At 43.7% G+C, this 19,200-nt stretch overlaps 1 protein-coding gene and 1 non-coding gene across 2 annotated transcripts; one reads left to right on the forward strand and one right to left on the reverse strand.

Annotated features, from left to right (window-relative positions):
* The first annotated feature begins 1,862 nt into the window (after positions 1 to 1,862).
* On the forward strand, positions 1,863 to 10,896 carry sdr42e2 (short chain dehydrogenase/reductase family 42E, member 2). Its single transcript, XM_030343894.1, has 12 exons — positions 1,863 to 1,927; positions 2,244 to 2,719; positions 4,348 to 4,443; positions 4,541 to 4,598; positions 4,954 to 5,072; positions 5,164 to 5,239; positions 6,475 to 6,557; positions 7,216 to 7,353; positions 7,745 to 7,810; positions 8,098 to 8,161; positions 8,340 to 8,413; positions 10,210 to 10,896. The coding sequence occupies exons 2-12, from the start codon at positions 2,276 to 2,278 to the stop codon at positions 10,441 to 10,443; spliced, it is 1,452 nt and encodes a 483-aa protein (XP_030199754.1). The 5' UTR covers positions 1,863 to 1,927; positions 2,244 to 2,275; the 3' UTR covers positions 10,444 to 10,896.
* A 433-nt stretch (positions 10,897 to 11,329) lies between these two features.
* trnal-uag (transfer RNA leucine (anticodon UAG)) lies at positions 11,330 to 11,411 on the reverse strand. The gene has a single exon. It is a non-coding gene; the product is annotated as a tRNA-Leu (tRNA).
* Positions 11,412 to 19,200: the final 7,789 nt, after the last annotated feature.

A 19,200-nucleotide genomic window follows, 5' to 3' on the forward strand; every position in this document is an offset into this window, starting at 1 on the left:
TATATGTTAGATTTTGGGTTGCATGAACATGGCTATTCAAGGCTGACCAGCGACACAAAAAAACCCTGAAGAAACTTTGGTCGCCTAGCAACCACATGTGCCATGCTTCCCACACAGGCTTCAGTTGGAGTGGGAATGCTCACGTATGCCCAGTGTGTTTGCACACTCAGCTCACAACACTTCCTAGAATGGTGGTAACTCGGGACTCAAAAGAGAGGCAGATTTTGCGGATGTATAGTCGACCATAAACATCTGATAAAATAATACTCTATATTGTATACTTGAGCAATTTAGAGTCCCTGGATACTGGTGTTGTTTAAGTATTGCCACTATTGATGTTAACCTGTTATGGGATGCAGCACCATAGCATTTTCTGTCTTCACCCTGGTGGTCAGCTGCTCCAAGGCCACATCAACAAGCAATGCCAATACACCGTCCCTGGATGGGCAGGCATACACACACACACACACACACACACACACACACACACACACACACACACACACACACACACGCACACGCACACGCACACGCACATACATATATATATAATTTTTTTATCATATGTTTATTTATATATATATATATATATATATATATATATATATATATATATATATATATACACACACATGTGATAACACACACAAACACACACAAGCTTTGAACAATGGAATTGCGTTGCAAGCAATGACTGCTCCATTTTTGGTGAGCATTAGAGTAAATAAAGAACTTCAACACACAACCTACTAAAAACATTAATGGAGCACATGAACATCGCAAACAAATTAGTAGCCTAATTTAAAACAGAAAAAAAAAATCATCTATCAGAAACTTTATACAGCAAAGAGATCGTATTTCTCGGCTGACTTCTGAGCATCTCCCGCCAGTACCATGGCCAGCACGATCAGCTGAGAGAGGATGACGTCACATCCACATGCTTCTTCTTATTCTCAGGATTATTTTAAGAAGGTATTAGTTGTTATTTTTACGAGACACATTGTAGATTTATTTTTATTTATTTTTCTTTTTTTTTTACCGTTTCAATATTTATTATTCAGTATTTCTGGCATTGAGTGCTTTCCACGTGATGCAGCATCGCGCACTCGTCGAGCCAGTGTTCAGATGGGCCCTCCATAACGCTTGCCGACTCCGTAGATTTGGGGCGCAGAGCTCTGCAGCGAGTTCTTTACCTCATTACATACGACAGGGGGCACTGGATCCTTGGAGATTTGTGCCCCTGCATTCTTGAATCCGATATTGTTTTCTTTCTTGTTTGTTCAGTAATCACTTGAATACTGCCAGCCAGTGGCGGTGGGTCAATAGAGGGCTCAACACTCGAATATATCTGCCGACTATGAATCAACCATTACAAATACGAAATAAATCATCAAAAATAAATAGTCTAGAATTAATTTGCATTTGCTGAAATGTTGTAGGCCTATAGTGATGACAATAAGACTCAATATCAGAATAATAGCCATGGGACAAATAGAGATGGCTGCAGTGGAATGGCCATAAAGTAGAAACGATTCTGTCCAATCATCTGAATCTATCTGAATACACCCCAACCATTATACATTGTTTTAGTTAATTTCCAAATTAATGTTCTTCTTGGTTATTTATTTCTCTCTGTGGAAATGTGTATGACGTAATCCACTGTAGTGTTTATGCCAAATAGTTTAATCGAATAGTTTAATTGATTCAAATCAGTTCATTAATAGGTAAAAAAGAATTGTAGGAGTTTTTTTGGCTTCATATTGTGAGTGGTTCCGCAACCTTACAGTAGGCGGCGACTTCCTTCAAGACAATTAGAGGTAATATAGGCCTACAGGCACGTCTAATTGTTACGTTGGGGATGATCTCACACACACTGTCCTCGGAAAAGGTCTCTCTCGCATACTGTATGCAACGGAACGATTATACGGTAAGATAATGATTACAATGTTAATTTATAGGCCCTTATTGGCTATAATGACCTCTTATCACTATGGGTCAACGTTTTTTACTTTAAAAGTTTATTTTTTTAAATGCATTATCAATGGGTCCGATTAAAATGAAATGAAAGAAATTGACCGAGATCACAAAAATAATATATTTCTAAAAACATTGTCAAATGCTGACAATTTTAAAAACAAAACTTAATGTAAGCTAGTGCACCCATATGGATACAGCCTAGAACCGAATAGCATTTTATCAAACTTTTTCCTTTTGTTTTGTCTGCTTATTATTTCTTTGATCAGCGCAAGTCGGTTGGATCTCTAAACTCAGGTGGATGCAGATCCCGTGCACAGGTGGCGCTGACCCCCTGCATTGGTGCTTCGACGCCGAGCGGCGTCGTGTGTCGCTTGCGAACGACCGTACCCCCACTCCGTCGCCCTCACCCTCACACCCACCCGGAGCCATGGGCCGACCCAATCGCTTCAAGACCACCGTGACCGGCTCTAAATCCACTTTTGCCAACCAACACGTGGCGAGCGGACCGGTGGGGGTCAGGTGCAGCAACAATAGCAGTTGCGGGGGGAAGGTGGAGGGGTCCGAGCGTGGAGAAAGGGCATCGCTGGGCAGTGGGAGCCCGCGAAAGGTGCTCGTGACAGGTGGAGGGGGATACTTTGGCTTCAAGCTGGGGAGAGAACTCGCGAGCAGGGGGATGAAAGTCATCCTGCTGGATATACAAACGCCCCAAGCGGATCTTCCGGATGGAGCAGTGTTTTATGAGGTTGGTTGTGACGATAGATTTCTTAATATTGATTGAACAGTGTAAAAAAAAATAACCCAAAGAACTTTCGTTTATTACTTAAAGTTGACATATAGCCATACACATTAGATATGTAAGCCTACTCTGAAATGTGTTGTTTATGTGAGATATAACGTTATTATAACTAATATTTGTTCAGAACATTATTTATTTTTTCACGTTTCAATAACATTTAACTATGTTTGGAAGAATTATGTCAATGCTATTTAAATGAACTTTTATTGATGTGTAATAGACTATTGGCTGCTAAATGTACTAATGAACTACTAAGGTTTTCCTTAAAATAGCTTCGGTGTGTCTTTATGAGGCTGTGCTTGTTTGTGTGTGTGTGTGTCTCTCTCTGTGTGTGTGTGTGTGTGTGTGTGTGTGTGTGTGTGTGTGTGTGTGTGTGTGTGTGTGTGTGTGTGTGTGTGTGTGTGTGTGTGTGTGTGTGTGTGTGTGTGTGTGTCTGTGTGTGGGTGTGTTTGCGTGTAGCCGGCCTTAACTCGCATTGGCTAATTCTGCGTTGTATTTACAATGAGCCGGGAGACAACTGTTACTTTGCCACGAGAGCTTTTACTTTGTGTGGGAGCACATTAATCTAAACGTCAGTGCTGTCTGTCTCACACTCACTATCTCTCCAGCAGGGCATCTCTCCGACTCGCGAGCATGTTAAATTACAACATCTGAATTAACATACCCACTAAACAAATGAAGTTAACCAAAAATACAAAAATAGATTAAAGGAATAAAAGGATCCTTGGTGAAATGTAACATAACTATAAATACACTGGTTACATGCGCTCCCATCCATGTGGCGGTGTGTGAGTGTGGGGGGGACCAATACCTTAATGAACACCAGGACCAGGTGATTGATCCACCCCAAGCAGCAGTTGCTAAGTGCCTGGGGCGGGGCCCTGATTCAGGTTACCAGGGCCAGACCCCGTGCCACTGAGCAAATGGGATCATGTCTTGTATCCAGCTCTCACCTTAATTATACGACCCTCGATTCTAACGCACCAGGTAGCTTGAGCCATTTAATACACCTCACAACCTCACCTCCACCGCTCCACAAACAACCTGCTGTTATCAATAAAGTCAAGTCATTTAGAGGAGGCTTTTTATTCCAAAGTAACCTCTGATGAAATAGATATGAAAACGGGCTGGTATACAGGAATGGGGCATCTTGCTCAAGAACGACTAAAGGCCCACTCTCTCTCATAGTGGACACATGTCATGATTAAAGGGTGTCAAGACAAATATGTGAGCCTGGTTTTCCTTATAATTCATAATAATTAATAATTCATTGAATTTATTTAGCGCTTTTCTAGACACTCAAAGACGCCTACAGTGAAGGGGGGACCTCACTTACCACCACCGGTGTGTAGCACCCACTTGGGTGATGCACTGCAGCCAATCGGCGCCAGAACGCTCACCACACACCAGCTTGAGGTGGAGAGTGAGGGATGAGGTGGAGAGTGAGGGAAAAGAACATTTAAACACTATCGACCATAATTAAACCCTATTATATTAAGGGGCATCACATGTTGGCCATTAAAAATAACCATGACTGTAGAAGAACATAAGGACAGTTCTTTTGTCACTTTCAGGGGGACATCCGGGACTATGGCTCGCTCTTCAGGGCGTGTGAAGGAGTAGAGTGTGTCTTCCACACAGCCTCCTGCGGCATGTCTGGTCCAGAACAGGTTAGGGAGTAGCGATGTTGACTAACTATTCCAGGATATGAATGGATGTGGAGTTTTTATGATTTCTTATGATTGTTTTTACCTTCTTGTGACGAAGCTGAGGAAGGAACTCGTTGAATCCATCAACGTCAGCGGTACAAACAACATCATCAATGGTAAGAAATCAGACCAAAGCAATCATGTTTTCAACACACATCATATGATGATATATTGAACGTGAATTAATGGTTGCTGTTACACATTTATTGTTTCAGTATACGTTGCAATCTTGTGGGATTCATTTTTGCAGCAATCAAACAGATATAGAAATTAAACCTTGAAGAATATGCATAAGTGCAGTAAAAGCATCAAGCGGGGTACCAAAGTAAAAGCGTGTGGCCGCAGCATCATCTCCGCAGGATAATTCATATTTGTGGCTGTATTTTCTCTCCTTGTGGCTTCACAATTACAATCATACGAATATGAATACCATTGCCTTCTCCAATTAATTGACCTTTCCATGTTTTCTAGTTTGCAAGGAGCGAGGCATCTCTCGGCTGGTGTACACGAGCACCATCAACGTGGCCTTCACGGGCCAGCCGATCGAGGACGGGGACGAGGAGTCCCAGCCCTGCGTCCCACTGAACATGGTGAGTGGGTGAGTCCCAGTACAACATCTATGGGTTTGCCTGCTAGGCAAAATAATGCATTTAAACCGTGTGAGTATGCTTTCTATTTCAGTATTTAGACCACTACTCAAGAACCAAATCTATTGCCGACCAGATGGTCCGTGAGGCCAACGGATGCGGGCTAAAAGGTTGGGGTGCATGAAACCACCATGACGAAACTTTTTGAATCATGTGATATGTTATTATTGTAATCTTTTGACCGCCCAATTACACTCTACGCTTCATGCGTCCATTTCCTTAAAAATGTCCTTTTCCCACAGGGTTTGTGTGAGCCGTTACTTGGTTAGCGCAGTGTAAAAATACAACTGCAGCCCATTTAGAACCTACATCTGATAAAGAGCTAAGCTTGACTGGAGATGAATTGACTTTTTGGCGGTCTGCGCTTCATTCATGGGCTACAATTCATTACCCAGCAGCAACGTCAAAACAGAACAGCTGTTATGCCTTTATTTCCTTTCTTTGTGGCAACTCTATACCTACTCACTGACTAGTCTCGCTAATGTATTCAATTATTCTAAAAACCAGTAGACCGGGTTTCGTTCGGCTATATATACGCACACACACCAGTCTACTGTTCCAGCTTCGCCCGCTGAGGATATGCTATTCATGCATTATTTAAATACGGTGCATTAATTATTACACGATTTGTGACATAGATCTTGGATATAACATCTAAAAGGGTTATATAAAACCCTCTCCGGAGCTGTATAGATTTCACCTGGTGTGTATGGATTTACAATCATCTGCCTTTACACCTTTCTGTGTGTTTTTGTGTGTGTGCCTAAGTGAACAGATATGTTTGAAGTTTTCTTAGTTGTTGTTAGTTGCTGGTTGAAAATGAAAAAAAAAAGTCAATGGTAAAATGACTTGTTCTGCGCACCATTTGCTGGAAGTTGCTGTAGCAATGGTTAATGTGTACATATATGTAATATGCCTTTGCATTGACAAAGGATTGTCAATGGAGATCAAGGATAGAAGGAAAAAAACGAATTTTAAAGAAAGTGGGTACTTTCTCAGAATTATCTGGTAAATGATCCACTGGTAGCAACTCAACTCTTTTTTTATTCATTATGAAAATGTGGACGCTGAGCAGTCAAGTGTCGGAGTAACAGAGATCCGGAAGGGAGTCTAGTTGGTGAGGAGCTCTGTGAGATACTGAGGGCAAGGGCGTCAGGGATCTGGGAATCGGAATCTTGGCCATTTATTTCTGCTCATACTGGAGCCTATCCAGGGTTCTGCCGGGAACCCCTGATAGGAATGCAAACACATAACTTCCTGTTTCCCAATGTAGATTGAACAAATATTTCCGGTTAATAAAAGGGTTCATAAATTGTATTATTCTTCTCATTTATGTTGAACACAGGTGGCGGTCGCTTGAGAAGTTGCGCCTTGCGTTCCTCTGGCATCTATGGGCCCGGAGAGAGGAGACATTTCCACAGAATGATGGTGAAGAACCCACACAGATAAACAAAACAACAAAACAAATCAACAAGACACATTTCAACTCATGTCTTATTCTATCCCAGTTGACGATGGGCTGTTGTGGCAGAATGTAGGTCTGCCTGGAGAATGTACATTATTAATCAGACGTTGGCAGGTATCCAGTTGCTGTCTGTTCTTTCATCCCTGTCTGTTTTCTGTTTTTCTAGATGGATGGGGGCGGGGTTGGGGGGGGCGGGGGTTGAGGAGTGTAGGGTTTGGACCGTGATGGAGCCCCGGTTCTGCTTGTGCCTTGTTGTTTGAGGCCAATGACTTCTTGGTGGAAAATATAGACATGTGTTGTAATGAAATGTACAGATAGCCCTATTGTTACGCATACACCCCCACCTCTCCATCCCACATAAGACTTGTTATCAATCTCTACCCCTCCCCTCTCCTCTGTTTCGCATTAAGCTTTTTAGGAGACACTTTCATCCAAAGCGACTTACAGAGGATTCTAAATACATCTCATTAATGTAGCAGGGTTAGGAGTTCAGCGATTGACTATAGGTAGGTTGCATCGACATTGGGGGGAACCGAAACCAGTACCGTAAGGCTGGTAGTCGAACACCCTAGTCACCACTACATAATCCTCCTCTCCTCCACCTCCTTCTACTCTCTGCAGGAGAACCTGAGGCGTGGTTTGATAGGCTTCCAGTTCGGTGAGGCCCGGGCTAAAATGAACTGGGTGCATGTTGACAACCTGGTGATGGCGCACGTGCTGGCGGCTGAGGCTCTCACAGCCCAGAAACATGGCATAGCTGTGAGTGACTTTATGCACCTCAGCTGGCTGACCAAAACAACTGGGCCATACATTAAACACTATGGAAATATATATGTGTGTATGAATGAATGAATGAATGGATGATTTATCTTTCTTTTCAGTGTTTTTTACAGTTTTGGGACCAATCCACTGCGAAATTATAAGACATTTTAAATCAAATATATATTATTCAAATAATAATGATGGTAAACATTGGCCGTACTTGTAGTTATAGGTTGTTGTAACACATGTTGGCCTATTACCCTGAGAGGAATGCAAGGTTGGAGTGAGCTGTGTTAGTGTGTTTGTGTTTGCGTTTGCGCATGCATGCATGCGTGTTTATGTTTTTATTGCCCACTTTTAATGGACTGGATTTTTCATCCTCTTTCAGAGTGGCCAGGCCTATTTTATTAACGACGGCGTGTCAGTCAATGTGTTTGAGTGGCTTAATCCATTGGTAAGTAACTATTCACTCCTAGTATTTAGTCATTGATAAGATGCTTTTACCAAAGTGGCTCACTGTGAATTTAGACACAGGTCATTGAGGGATAGGTAGGGGGTCATGATCTGTTGGATATCAGGATGCAGACTGCTGACCTTGGTGATCAAACACAATACCTTTTGGCTGGAAATCAAACACCCAACATAATCAACAAGCTGCTATCAAACTTTATCAGTATCAATGTATTATTGAGGAGTCATCATTTTGTTTTATGACATGTATCTGCCCTGTTATCGTTGCAGTATAAAATGTTTGGTCACAGAAGACCGATGGTACACCTGCCAGTTTCACTGGTCTATTGGATAGGTAACTGCTTTCTTGATGACCTTGTTTGTTTGCCTATGTGTCTGATTGTCTTTTTAGTTTTGATAAGTTTTGTAAGTTCATTTACTTTTTTTGATATTTGTTTTTTATTATTAGTTTGTTATTTTAATCAAAACTAAGCAAAACTGTAAGACTAACATGTGTATTTCCCCCCTGTCAGCCACCATTCTGGAATACCTTCATCTAGCTCTGAGACCAATCGCTGAAACCCCGCTTCTCTTCACAAGAAATGAGGTGAATAGACTCATTCAAAGCCGAACACAATAACCGCACTAACAATGCTTAATTTTCTCTATTTATAAAGGTTCACATGTTGCAAAACACCCAATGTGCTTGTCTGTGTAAGGGACCATTGTTGTACTTATTGACACATTGATCTCAGGTGAAATCCGTTGGTCTGTCATACCTGCTCTATAACCCATCTAGTCAAACAATCAAGAATAGACATACCACCGCTATTAACATTGAAAAGTGTGTGATCTTCTATTTGTTGGTATGTGTGTGTGTATGTGTGTGTGTGTGTGTGTGTGTGTGTGTGTGTGTGTGCGTCTGTCTATGCATGTGTGTGTGTGTGTGTTTGTGTTTGCATGCATGTGTCTATGCATTTGTGTGGGTATGAGTGCACGCATGTGCACTTGCATCTTTGTGTGTATCTGTGCATGCCTGCATGTGTCACTGTGGGCACGTGTCTGAGTGGAGCTGAAGAGTTTTGATTAATCCCTCAGTCTCACAGCTTTCCTCTTCTTAATGCCAGACTCTCCCCCCCCCCTATCCTTTAATTATGCAGAATTCTAAACCCAATTAAACTATGGATAGATAGGGAGTAACTGTTTATGATCGTTAGGCGGTGATTGGGTTGGCTAATGAAATACCGCCTTTCCTAGGCGTCATGCAGATACAGATACATGAGGTATCGTAACAAGGGGTGGTATGACACGACTGTGGTGTAGCTTGACACTAAAACATTAACGGTAACATTTCTCAACACCCTAACAAGACCATATTAAAGGGACCTGGTTGGCGACAAAGCCTCGGAGGGCTTCATGAATGTGTGATGAGTGGGGAAACTATAGCTGGGACTGCTGGTCTGAACCGTGCTCAATGCGTTCTCTAAGACATCTCCTGGCTGTTTGCTAGGATATCACTGTTTGCAGCATGAATAAAAAATAAACTTGCTTGGGCCACAACGGAAAGCTTGTGACGGACACGAAGGGTGTGAGACAACTTTGGCGTGCAACCGACTTTATCTGCCAAATTTGAATTCAGGCTCGAACTTATGCTCCTCTCCCGGGAAGGGCAAACAAACCAGTAAATGTATCAGCAAGGTAGAGACCGGACAGAAGTAACATATGCCCAAGCCAGTCAGACAGGCCAAGGTCCCGCCCCAGGGTGACCTGTGTCCTTGAGTATCTGGCCTGTCCACGGGCTTCCGGCCGGTATGTGTTAACTTTCCATTCAGTCACCCAATCCTGAGACAGTAAGTAGATAGGCCTGACGACGGAGATGCTGCAAGGTGACGTGAGGGCATTTCTAAGCTGAAGGCCCATGGATTACAAATTCATTAAATCAATGAAATTGAAGGTGCTATGTGCTTGTAGAGGGGGCTTTTGTTTTCAGGAATTAATTAATGCTAAAGACGAAATAACCCTTTTATAATGTAAGGGTTGAAGAGGTGGAAATCCATGTAAAGGGTAACATTCTGAGGTTTGATTGATTAATGGGACTAGGGCTGCAACTAACAGTTATTATCTCTTTAGATTAATCTATCTATATTAGTCTTTCATTGTGTTACCTTGCCTTTTATGCAGTTAAGAATTTTAAGTAGTCATCCAAAAAACTGAAGCATTTAAAAATGTGTGTTATTTTTTCTGATCATTCAAACAGTTACATTTAAAATGGCTAATATACCTGCGAATGGGCAATTAAAAAAACATTTGAATCGATCAAGGTTAATCAATGTTTTCAGCGCGACTTGTGGCCCCCAGATATCCCTCAGCTAATCCAGATCCATAAATCTCCTGTGACGCCAGGTGAGGAACGTCGCTGTGAGCCACACCTTCAAGATCGACAAGGCCCGCAGAGAGCTGGGCTTCTGCCCCAAGCAACACGACCTGGGGGAGTCCGTGGAGCACTACGTCAAGACCCAGACGCTGACCTCCGACCCCTGGGACCTCAGCCTCTGCTGGAAGTTCCCCGCCTCATCTCACACCTTCGTCCTCCTCCTCTTCATGCTGGGTCTCAGCTTGGTGCTGATTCTGATGTAGTGATGACAATCACAGACCACCCAACGATCAATAACACATGTTCAATGGCCAACGTCTCTCTATAGAGGAAACATGGCATCTGTGTAATCCATTTGAATTTAAAATGCCGAATTAGGGGATTCATTACATTTGGAGTTGTGGAGAGGAGGGATCCATTATTTAGTGTCCATTTATTTCAGGGAGTAGGTAGAAGGACTTGAAGTCGGTGGCAGTACGTTGACTTCATCTTTTGGAATGATGAGCTGCATTTTGTGATTTGTTGTGATCAGATGGGGCACATGCATCTCAAAATCATGGCTTTTGTTGTTATTGATGCATGTATCAATATGATTGAAACCATTTAGAAATCGATATGGATTTGCTTGAATGTGAATATTTTTGCAAACTAAATGTGAAAATGCTATGCCGATAACAGTAATCAAATGTTAATATCAATAAACATGTTAATTTGAATGCTTCATTCGCTGTGTTTTTTTAATGTGATATGCATGCAACAGTGATAAACAATGTGTTATTGAATATAATAGTGATATTTGCATATGTCTCATGTACCCAAAATTAATTAACAAAACCTGACGATTATGGTAATCTAGGAGCTTCAATGTAGGCTACAATATTTAAAAAAATGATATTGTACAGAATGCAAGGTATACGTTACAGTATATGTCATAGAAAATGTATTTTGGTAAAGCTATGATTTTGTTTATTATTAGCATAGTATCATATCATGATATACAATTAATAAGCTGTTCAGTATAGTGTGTTAGAGCGATATAAGCTTCCTTCCAATGCGGGTTGATTGGGGGAGTTAATATATAATAGATATTGACGTTTTGTCCAAATTTCTATTCGACAACATGTTAAATTTGTATCCTGAAAAAATAACTGGCAGCGGTGGGATTCGAACCCACGCCATCGAAATGACTGGAGCCTAAATCCAGCGCCTTAGACCACTCGGCCACGCTACCACAACATAATAAAATGATATTGTCAAATATTAAACATATAGCTATACACCATATAGTCGTTTAACTAATATTGGCACTAATCTAAATAATAATAGATAGTTTGAGCATGTAATTATTTTATTAATTGTAGTAGGCCTACTAACTGTCATTATTATAAAATTGCTGTTTTAATTTAGTCTATGAAATTGTATTTCTTGGTTAATCATTAATGTACCTGTATTCATATTAACATGAATGCATTTTAAAGGCCTTGTTTTCTGTTGGCGGGTCGCCACCGTGGATACTACAGTTGCTATGCAATCGCCGAAAACATAGCTATCAAATTACGTCAGTTCTAGGTAACGTTGACATAACTAGAAAATGCATTTCCTGCAGAAAATGAGGTGAATGCTGTAGTGCAAAGTGAGGTTGAAAATATGTTTTAACAAGTCACATAGTTTAAGACGTAAAGAAATGTTTAATGTCTTAAATCGAGTGAAGGGATTTGATGTTCAAAAGTCTGAATGAAGTAAACAATGTACACCAAAATGTAAATGGTTGGAAACAAATAAAATGACAGCTGAATGAAAAGCCCAAAGCATTGCTAAAAATGCAATATTCACACTAGACTAGAACACAGAGAGACATCACATGATGAGACTTGATCACCAACTTTCAACATTGATATTATTTCAACATTTATATTTTTGTATTTCTTGTTTGTTTTGGTGCTGTGAGTGTGTGTGTGTGTTTGTGTGTGTGTGTTTGATTATACGTGTGTGATTAGATTATTATGTGTTTATGTTTGTACGAGACTCGGAATGTATGGTTAATATAACTGGCAGTGATTCCCTTGGGGGAGACCAGAAACAAACACTAACGAGCGGTAGGACCAATCCACCTCAACGGAGAAGCTCCATTCTTAGGCATCTGAACGGTTACCAAAAGAATCAACCAAGGAGCCTACATGTGGATGATTAACTTGCAGGGACCAATAAGGTGAATTGTTTATCTTGTACACAAGAAACTGTTACCTATTATTATGTTATCTACCTGAGCTTTTAACAAGGATACATACCCGGTAACACTTACTCGCTACATGCTAACCACGCTAGCTGCTTGCGTTAGCTGCTAGCAAGACAAGAGATATGACAACTGCAGGTGAAAAGAAGAAGGTTGTCATGGGAGAACTGCTCAACAACGCTGAACCAACAGCAAGGCGTGTCATCACCGCCTACAACCCGGACCAGAAGTACAAAGTCAACCGGAAGAACTTGAAAGCATGCAAGGCTGCCCCGCTAGAAGCATGTGCCAAGCTACTTGGGTTAGCTCCTCGGGACGAAGACAACAAGACAACTCGGGATGCTCTACCAGAACCTAAGTATCCTGAGCAACCGCATCATTCTTAAGATCGAAGCTCTGTTCGAGATTGACTGCGACGACTGCAAGGAGACCTACAGGAATAAACTAGGAGACACGCCACCTCTCCACTGTAGGCTGTGCCTACAAGGCTCCCACAGCTGCGAAGCTATTCAGAAAAAGTTGGAGGGATACAAGCCAATAGTCGATGCCGGAGACACCCCAACTGGAATAGTATGGCTCTGCCACGAGTGCCTTAAGAAGAACCATCTCGACGTACTGAGGCCCACTAACAACAAAGAAAAGCCAAATGAAGTTGAGAAAGAAGAAGAAGAAGAAGAAGAAGAAGAAGAAGAAGAAGAAGAAGAAGAAGAAGAAGAAGAGAAAGCAGGGGAAGAAGAAGAGGAAGAAGAATAACGGATGAGTCCCAGACGTGGACGGGAAGGCCAGGAAGACCGCCCTAGAAACCCACCAGCCCCCAAAGACACGCGCCCCAACGCAGGTAAAGACAACATCTGTGAAGACTACAAGAGACGGAAATGCCTCCACGGCCGTACTGGAGAACTACTGGTCAACGGCGAGCGAGGTAGTAAAAACCATCCTCCCCGATGCCGTAGATTCTGCAACTTCGGACCCAACAACAGAGAGGGCTGTACCAGAGGCCAGCAATGCTGGTACTGGCACCCTCGTCTGTGCAGAGATTCGGTGAAGAACCAGCTCTGTGTCAAAGAGGATTGTACCTTCTTCCATATGAAAGGTACAATGCGCGATAACGCCCCCAGGGAACACCGCAGAAGAGACAAAGAAGAAGAACCTGCACCACGCATTCCGCAACGGGAAAGGAGGAGCAGCTTCAGAAGAGAATCGGTCCGGGGAACGAAAACCCTGATGTACCCCGGCCGAACCTGCAGCCAAGGATAAGGTTCAACAGCCTCACATCCAACTACACCCCATACCCACCAACAGTCGACGCCCGTCAAACCCCAAAAAACAACAACGCAGCAAAAGACTCGAGACTCGATGATAGAGAACCTGAAAGACAGGATATTCACCCGCATGGAAGACCAGATGTCAGAGCTGCGAGCCAGTCTCCCCCAGATGGTTCGAGACCTGGTACCTCTTCAACACCCAACAACTCCCTCCGATGATGCCCCACCACATGATGTCACACATGATGCCCCACCGGCTGTATCAAGCCTCTTCCTATTAAACAGGCAGGGTGTCTCGCCGGCAGCCACCAGCGCCAACCGATGGAAGATACCATTCATCGAACACAACGTCATAAGTGGAAGTGGCTGCCCTCCTCCCTTTGTAGCAATCACCGAGTCATGGTTTAAGAGCTACATTGCAGATGCACAAGTTTCCATCGATGACAATCATGCCTACAGGTCTGATAGACCAAACAGGACTGGTGGAGGATGCCTCCTCTACGTACACACCAGGCTAGTTGTGACCGATACCCACAACTATGAGGATAAATACAACAACCTCATAATGTGCTACATTGAGTCAAAGCACACCATAATCGCTGCAGTATATCGCCCACCTGACTCCCCTGCAACTAAATTCAAAGACCTCATCGCTGCAATGCAAGAGAAGATCGACGAACTTAGCCACAACAGCACAGTTCCTGATATGTACATCACCGGCGATTTTAATTTCCCTAAGATCGACTGGGAGCATGGCTCTACAACATTGGACGAATCAGAAGAAATGTTAATGAGATTCATCGACTCAAACTTTCTTAGCCAGATCGTCAGCGAACCGACAAGGTCACCCAACATCCTCGACCTTGTCATCACAAACAAGCCGGACTATGTGGTAGAAACCAACATCACCACGGCATGAACGAAGAGTTATCATCCATCGACTGGGAAGAACTCTACCAGCTGTGTGAGAATGACACTGAAGGCAGCCTCTTTCTTGAACTGTTTAGACTGACAGTCCTTCAAGTTACACTTCACCACGCCCCTTCAAAAGTGAGACCTCCTGGCACACGCCGCAGCAAGTCAACCAGAGAGAAGTACACCCTGAAGCGCAGACGGAGGAAACTAAACGCCCAGATCAGTACCTTGAGGCAGGAAAACCCCACCTCACAGAGACTGCCCAAGCTCATCGAAGAAGTGAACCTCTTGGCCTTCGACATCAGTGAAGCCATCATTAGCGACCTGGATGCACGAGAAGCAAAAGCTGTTGGAACTGTGAAGTCAAACCCACGCTACTTCTACAGCTACGCTAAGCGGTTTTCGAAAACCAAGTCAACAGTCGCACCCCTACGCAGTGCAGACGGAGCCATCACCAATGACCCACAGCAGAAGGCAGAGCTGCTGCAAGACCAGTACGTCAAAGTGTTCAGTAATCCGGATGCAGTGAACATTACTGAATGCTTGGCTAACGTCCAACCTGAGCTTGAGGAAGACGTGGAACTGGATGACTTCGAATTCACCGAAGAAGATCTCATCAGCGCCCTCAAGGAGCTTGATCCTTACTCCGCGACTCCCGATGGTGACATCCCTGCAAGGATTCTAGTTAGCTGCAAGGAGCAGTTGGCAACCCCCCTCAAGCTGATGTGGACGGAATCACTGCAAAGTGCAACCATACCACCCTCACTGAAGACCCAATACATCACCCCTATCTTCAAGAAGGGTAACAAGACGGACCCCGCCAACTACCGTCCAGTCTCGATAACCTCACATCTTATCAAGACGTTTGAGAGAGTTATTCGAAACCACATGGTGTCTCACCTGGAAGGCAGCAAACTCCTCAGCGAGAGTCAGCACGGCTTCAGGAAACAGAGGAGCTGCCTCACCCAGCTTATCAGCCACGTCGACAACGTCTTAGAGTGTCTCAACAACGGAGAAGAAGTCGATACCATCTACCGCGACTATGCCAAAGCGTTTGATAAAGTAGATCACAACATCTTACTAGCCATACTACGTAAATACGGCATCAAGGGGAAAGTATACAACTGGATAAAGGAATTCCTCAGACTTCGCATACAGATCGTCGTGGTAGAGGGGAAGAAGTCTACCTTCCGCATCGTCATCAGTGGAGTTCCGCAGGGAACAGTGATTGGACCGATCCTTTTTATTCTTTACATAAACGATCTCATCGAAGTGCTAAAACACAGCAAAGGGCTCGGCTTTGCAGATGACACAAAGCTAGTAAAAGCTATCAGTGGTATGCAGAGCGTGTCAAAGCTTCAAGAAGATCTGTGGCTAGTTATACAATGGTCGCAAGCCAACAACATGCTGCTCAATGAAAAGAAGTTTGAGGTTCTCAACTATGTCCTGAACACCTCATCGCTTCTACGGCAACTGCCCTTTACATCAGGCTGTAAGGAGTATACCACAACTGAAGGGCACGTCATAGAGACAGTTAAATCAGTCCGGGACCTCGGCGTTCTCCTGTCAAGTGATCGCTCGTGGTCTCCCCACATTGAACAAACTGTCCAGAGTGCAAAGAAGATGGCTTTGTGGGTACTCAGCGTATTCAGAGATCGCTCACCCTTCATCATGATGACTCTGTACAAAGCAATGGTACGGAGTAAGCTAGAGTTCTGCTGCCCAGTTTGGAGCCCCTCCAAAGTACAAGAAATCAAAGCGTTGGAGAACATCCAGAGAAACTTCACAAGGAAGATCGCAGGTTGCCAAGACCTCGACTATTGGGACCGCGGGGCCATCGTAAAGGGGTGAAAGGTGATGACGATTCTAGGGGCCCACAGCCCAGGGGGGGCCCATGGCAATAAAATAATAATAAAAAAAAAATAAAAAAAAAACAATTCAGCGCAGGGGGGCCCATCAGTACCTCTTGTATAGGGGCCCAAGACTTGTTGCAACAGCCCGACCGCCTAAAGAAGCTCAAGCTCCTATCCCTGCAGCGAAGACGGGAACGATATTGTATCATCCATGTCTGGAAAATGTTGAATGGGTTAGCACCAAACAACATCAAAATGGTGTTTCGCGAGCACAGCCGACTGGGGATCAGAACAACTCCGCCCCCATTAAACAACAAGGCCCAGATCTCGGTCAGAACGGACTATGAAAACTCGTTCAAAATGAATGCTTCCCGTTTGTGGAAAGTCCATCAACACCGTCACTTCGCTGGAGGCTTTCAAGGTGGCTCTAGGGGAATACTTGAGAAGAATCCCTGACACCCCACCTGTACCTGGCTACACCGCTGTAAACAGAAACTCGCTGCTCGACTGGAGCAACGAAAAAGGAGGACGCACATGATGCCGTTGTCCAGATGCGAGCCCAGCCGAACCTTCAAAACGTATCAAAACGTACGTACGTATAACTGTATTTATGGACTCCAGGAAGAATAGCCATGCTACTGTGCTGCTGCAATTGGATATCCAATAAAAAATGAATTAATCAATAATCAATAAAACAATATGGGCAATTGGAATTTTATGAAGACCCCCATGAAACTAGACGTGCTATCTATGAGCAAATTGTGTATATTATAGAAAAAAATTGACTGCGTGTAAGTCAGATTACCGTTGACCGTAATACCGTTTTTTTCGTACTGGTGGCTTGCTTGTTTTATTTGCTCCATCTCCTTCCTCGTCAGTCTCTCCTCCCATTGCAAATGAAGACGCAGCGCTCGACTCCACTCACACTGAGTGACTTTCCTCCACTTTAATATGTTTATGTTTGAAATTGTGTTCCCGCTCTGTCTGAGAAGCGCAAGAATGGGGCGTCATGGTCACGTACGCAAAGCATAGACGGGAAGAAAACTGGGATAATTTTAAGAGCCATAGAAGCACAGGAACCGTATTAGACTACAGAACGAAAGTAATTAAATTAGGTGTTTGAATTTTCCCCCAAAAAACAGGACAAATTGTGTCCCGGGAGAGATTTATTTTTTCCCGGGACAGCTGGTGAGAAAAGAGAACAATTCTGGGAAAAACGGGACGGATGGCAACACTAATTGCACGCCCAGCAAGACCATGCAATGTATAAATTAGTGACCGGAATTAAGTAGGTTTTTAGGCACTGTGGTGACTTTTTAAGTCGCCGAGGGATTTGTAGACAGACCTCTCGCTTATGATGCTACAATGCTAACAATGCTAGAAAAAAAACAAATTCTGCATCCGGCCGTCATGCACTAGGGCGTTGCTATGCTCCCATGATGCGGAAGCAAATCTCTCCTTGATGTTGCCCTGCGCCATTGAGCAGTTTTCATAGGAATGAATGGGTGCCATTTTTTTATCCTCTGTCCTTTCATTAATAGGTCCATGGGTCCCTGAGCAGCTTGCGGCCACGGGCCCATGCGCTCGTTTTCACGGCCAAAAGCTGTGTGCGCCTCCATACGACATTATGAATCTCAAATGACTGTGTCGGTGGTTCTTCCAATTCCACATCAATCTGAAGTAGACTGAACTGGACATGGAGGAGAAAGGGATTGTTGCCCGCGATTGTCTCCCGCCGGAGCCCCGCTGCCGAGGCACCACCACCAGCGGGCAGCAGGCAGCGGGCAGCGGGCTGCAGGGCTCTGGCGGGAGACAATCGCGGGCAACAATCCCTTTCTCCTCCATGTCGCAGTTCACCTACTTCAGGGAGTCAAAGCCAAAGTTCCTTTCCCCAAATTCCTTCTCAACCATGGCTGAGATAAGCCTCCACTTCCACATCAACCTGTAGTATACTGAACCGCGACAGGGAGGAGAAAGGGATTGTTGCCCGCGTTTATTGACCGTGACTGTCTCACGCCGGAGCCCCACTGCCCGCCCCGCGGTGGTCGGGCCTCCGGCGTGAGACAATCACGGTCAATAAACGCGGGCAACAATCCCTTTCTCCTCCATGTCGCATTTCATGTACTTCAGGGAGTCAAAGCCAAAGTTCCTTTCCCCCAATTCCTTCCCCCAAATCAATTAATGGCTGAGAAAACCCCACTACGAGTCTCATTGTGGAAATACCAGAGATGTCAGAGATCCTGACGTGTTATGTGCCGTAACACCAACAGCAGAACGGTTCACCAAATAACAAAGAAGTGTAGAACACTTGCGTTACAGTGTGTGTATTCACACATACACACGTGGCGCTCGCACGGTCGTAGCTCATCGTCTCATTGATTGGCAGGCCAAATTCTCGGGGCGGGCAAAGCAGAGAAATGTCCCCATATGGCAAGTCTGAGCTTTGTTTTTTCAAAAGCAGAGCAGGATACCTAGTGCTTGTTTTACACCTAACGCTATTTCTAGCTACTGGGGGACCATAGGCAGGCTAGGGGAACTCAAATTAATTGTAGCAAACTCATAAAGTGAAATGTTCATGCCATGGGACCTTTTGGAAGAACAATAGTTGAGCACTGCATGCACTCACCTAATAATATCACTATGAAACACTGTTTGGTACCTATTTAAGTGTTTTCTATGTTATACAAGAATACATTATTTATAAGAGATTTTTAATCAAAACAACACATTGTTTATATTTCAATATCTTTGTTA

This window comes from Gadus morhua, chromosome 2 (genome assembly GCF_902167405.1).
Source record: "Gadus morhua chromosome 2, gadMor3.0, whole genome shotgun sequence".
NCBI classification, from domain to species: domain Eukaryota; kingdom Metazoa; phylum Chordata; class Actinopteri; order Gadiformes; family Gadidae; genus Gadus; species Gadus morhua.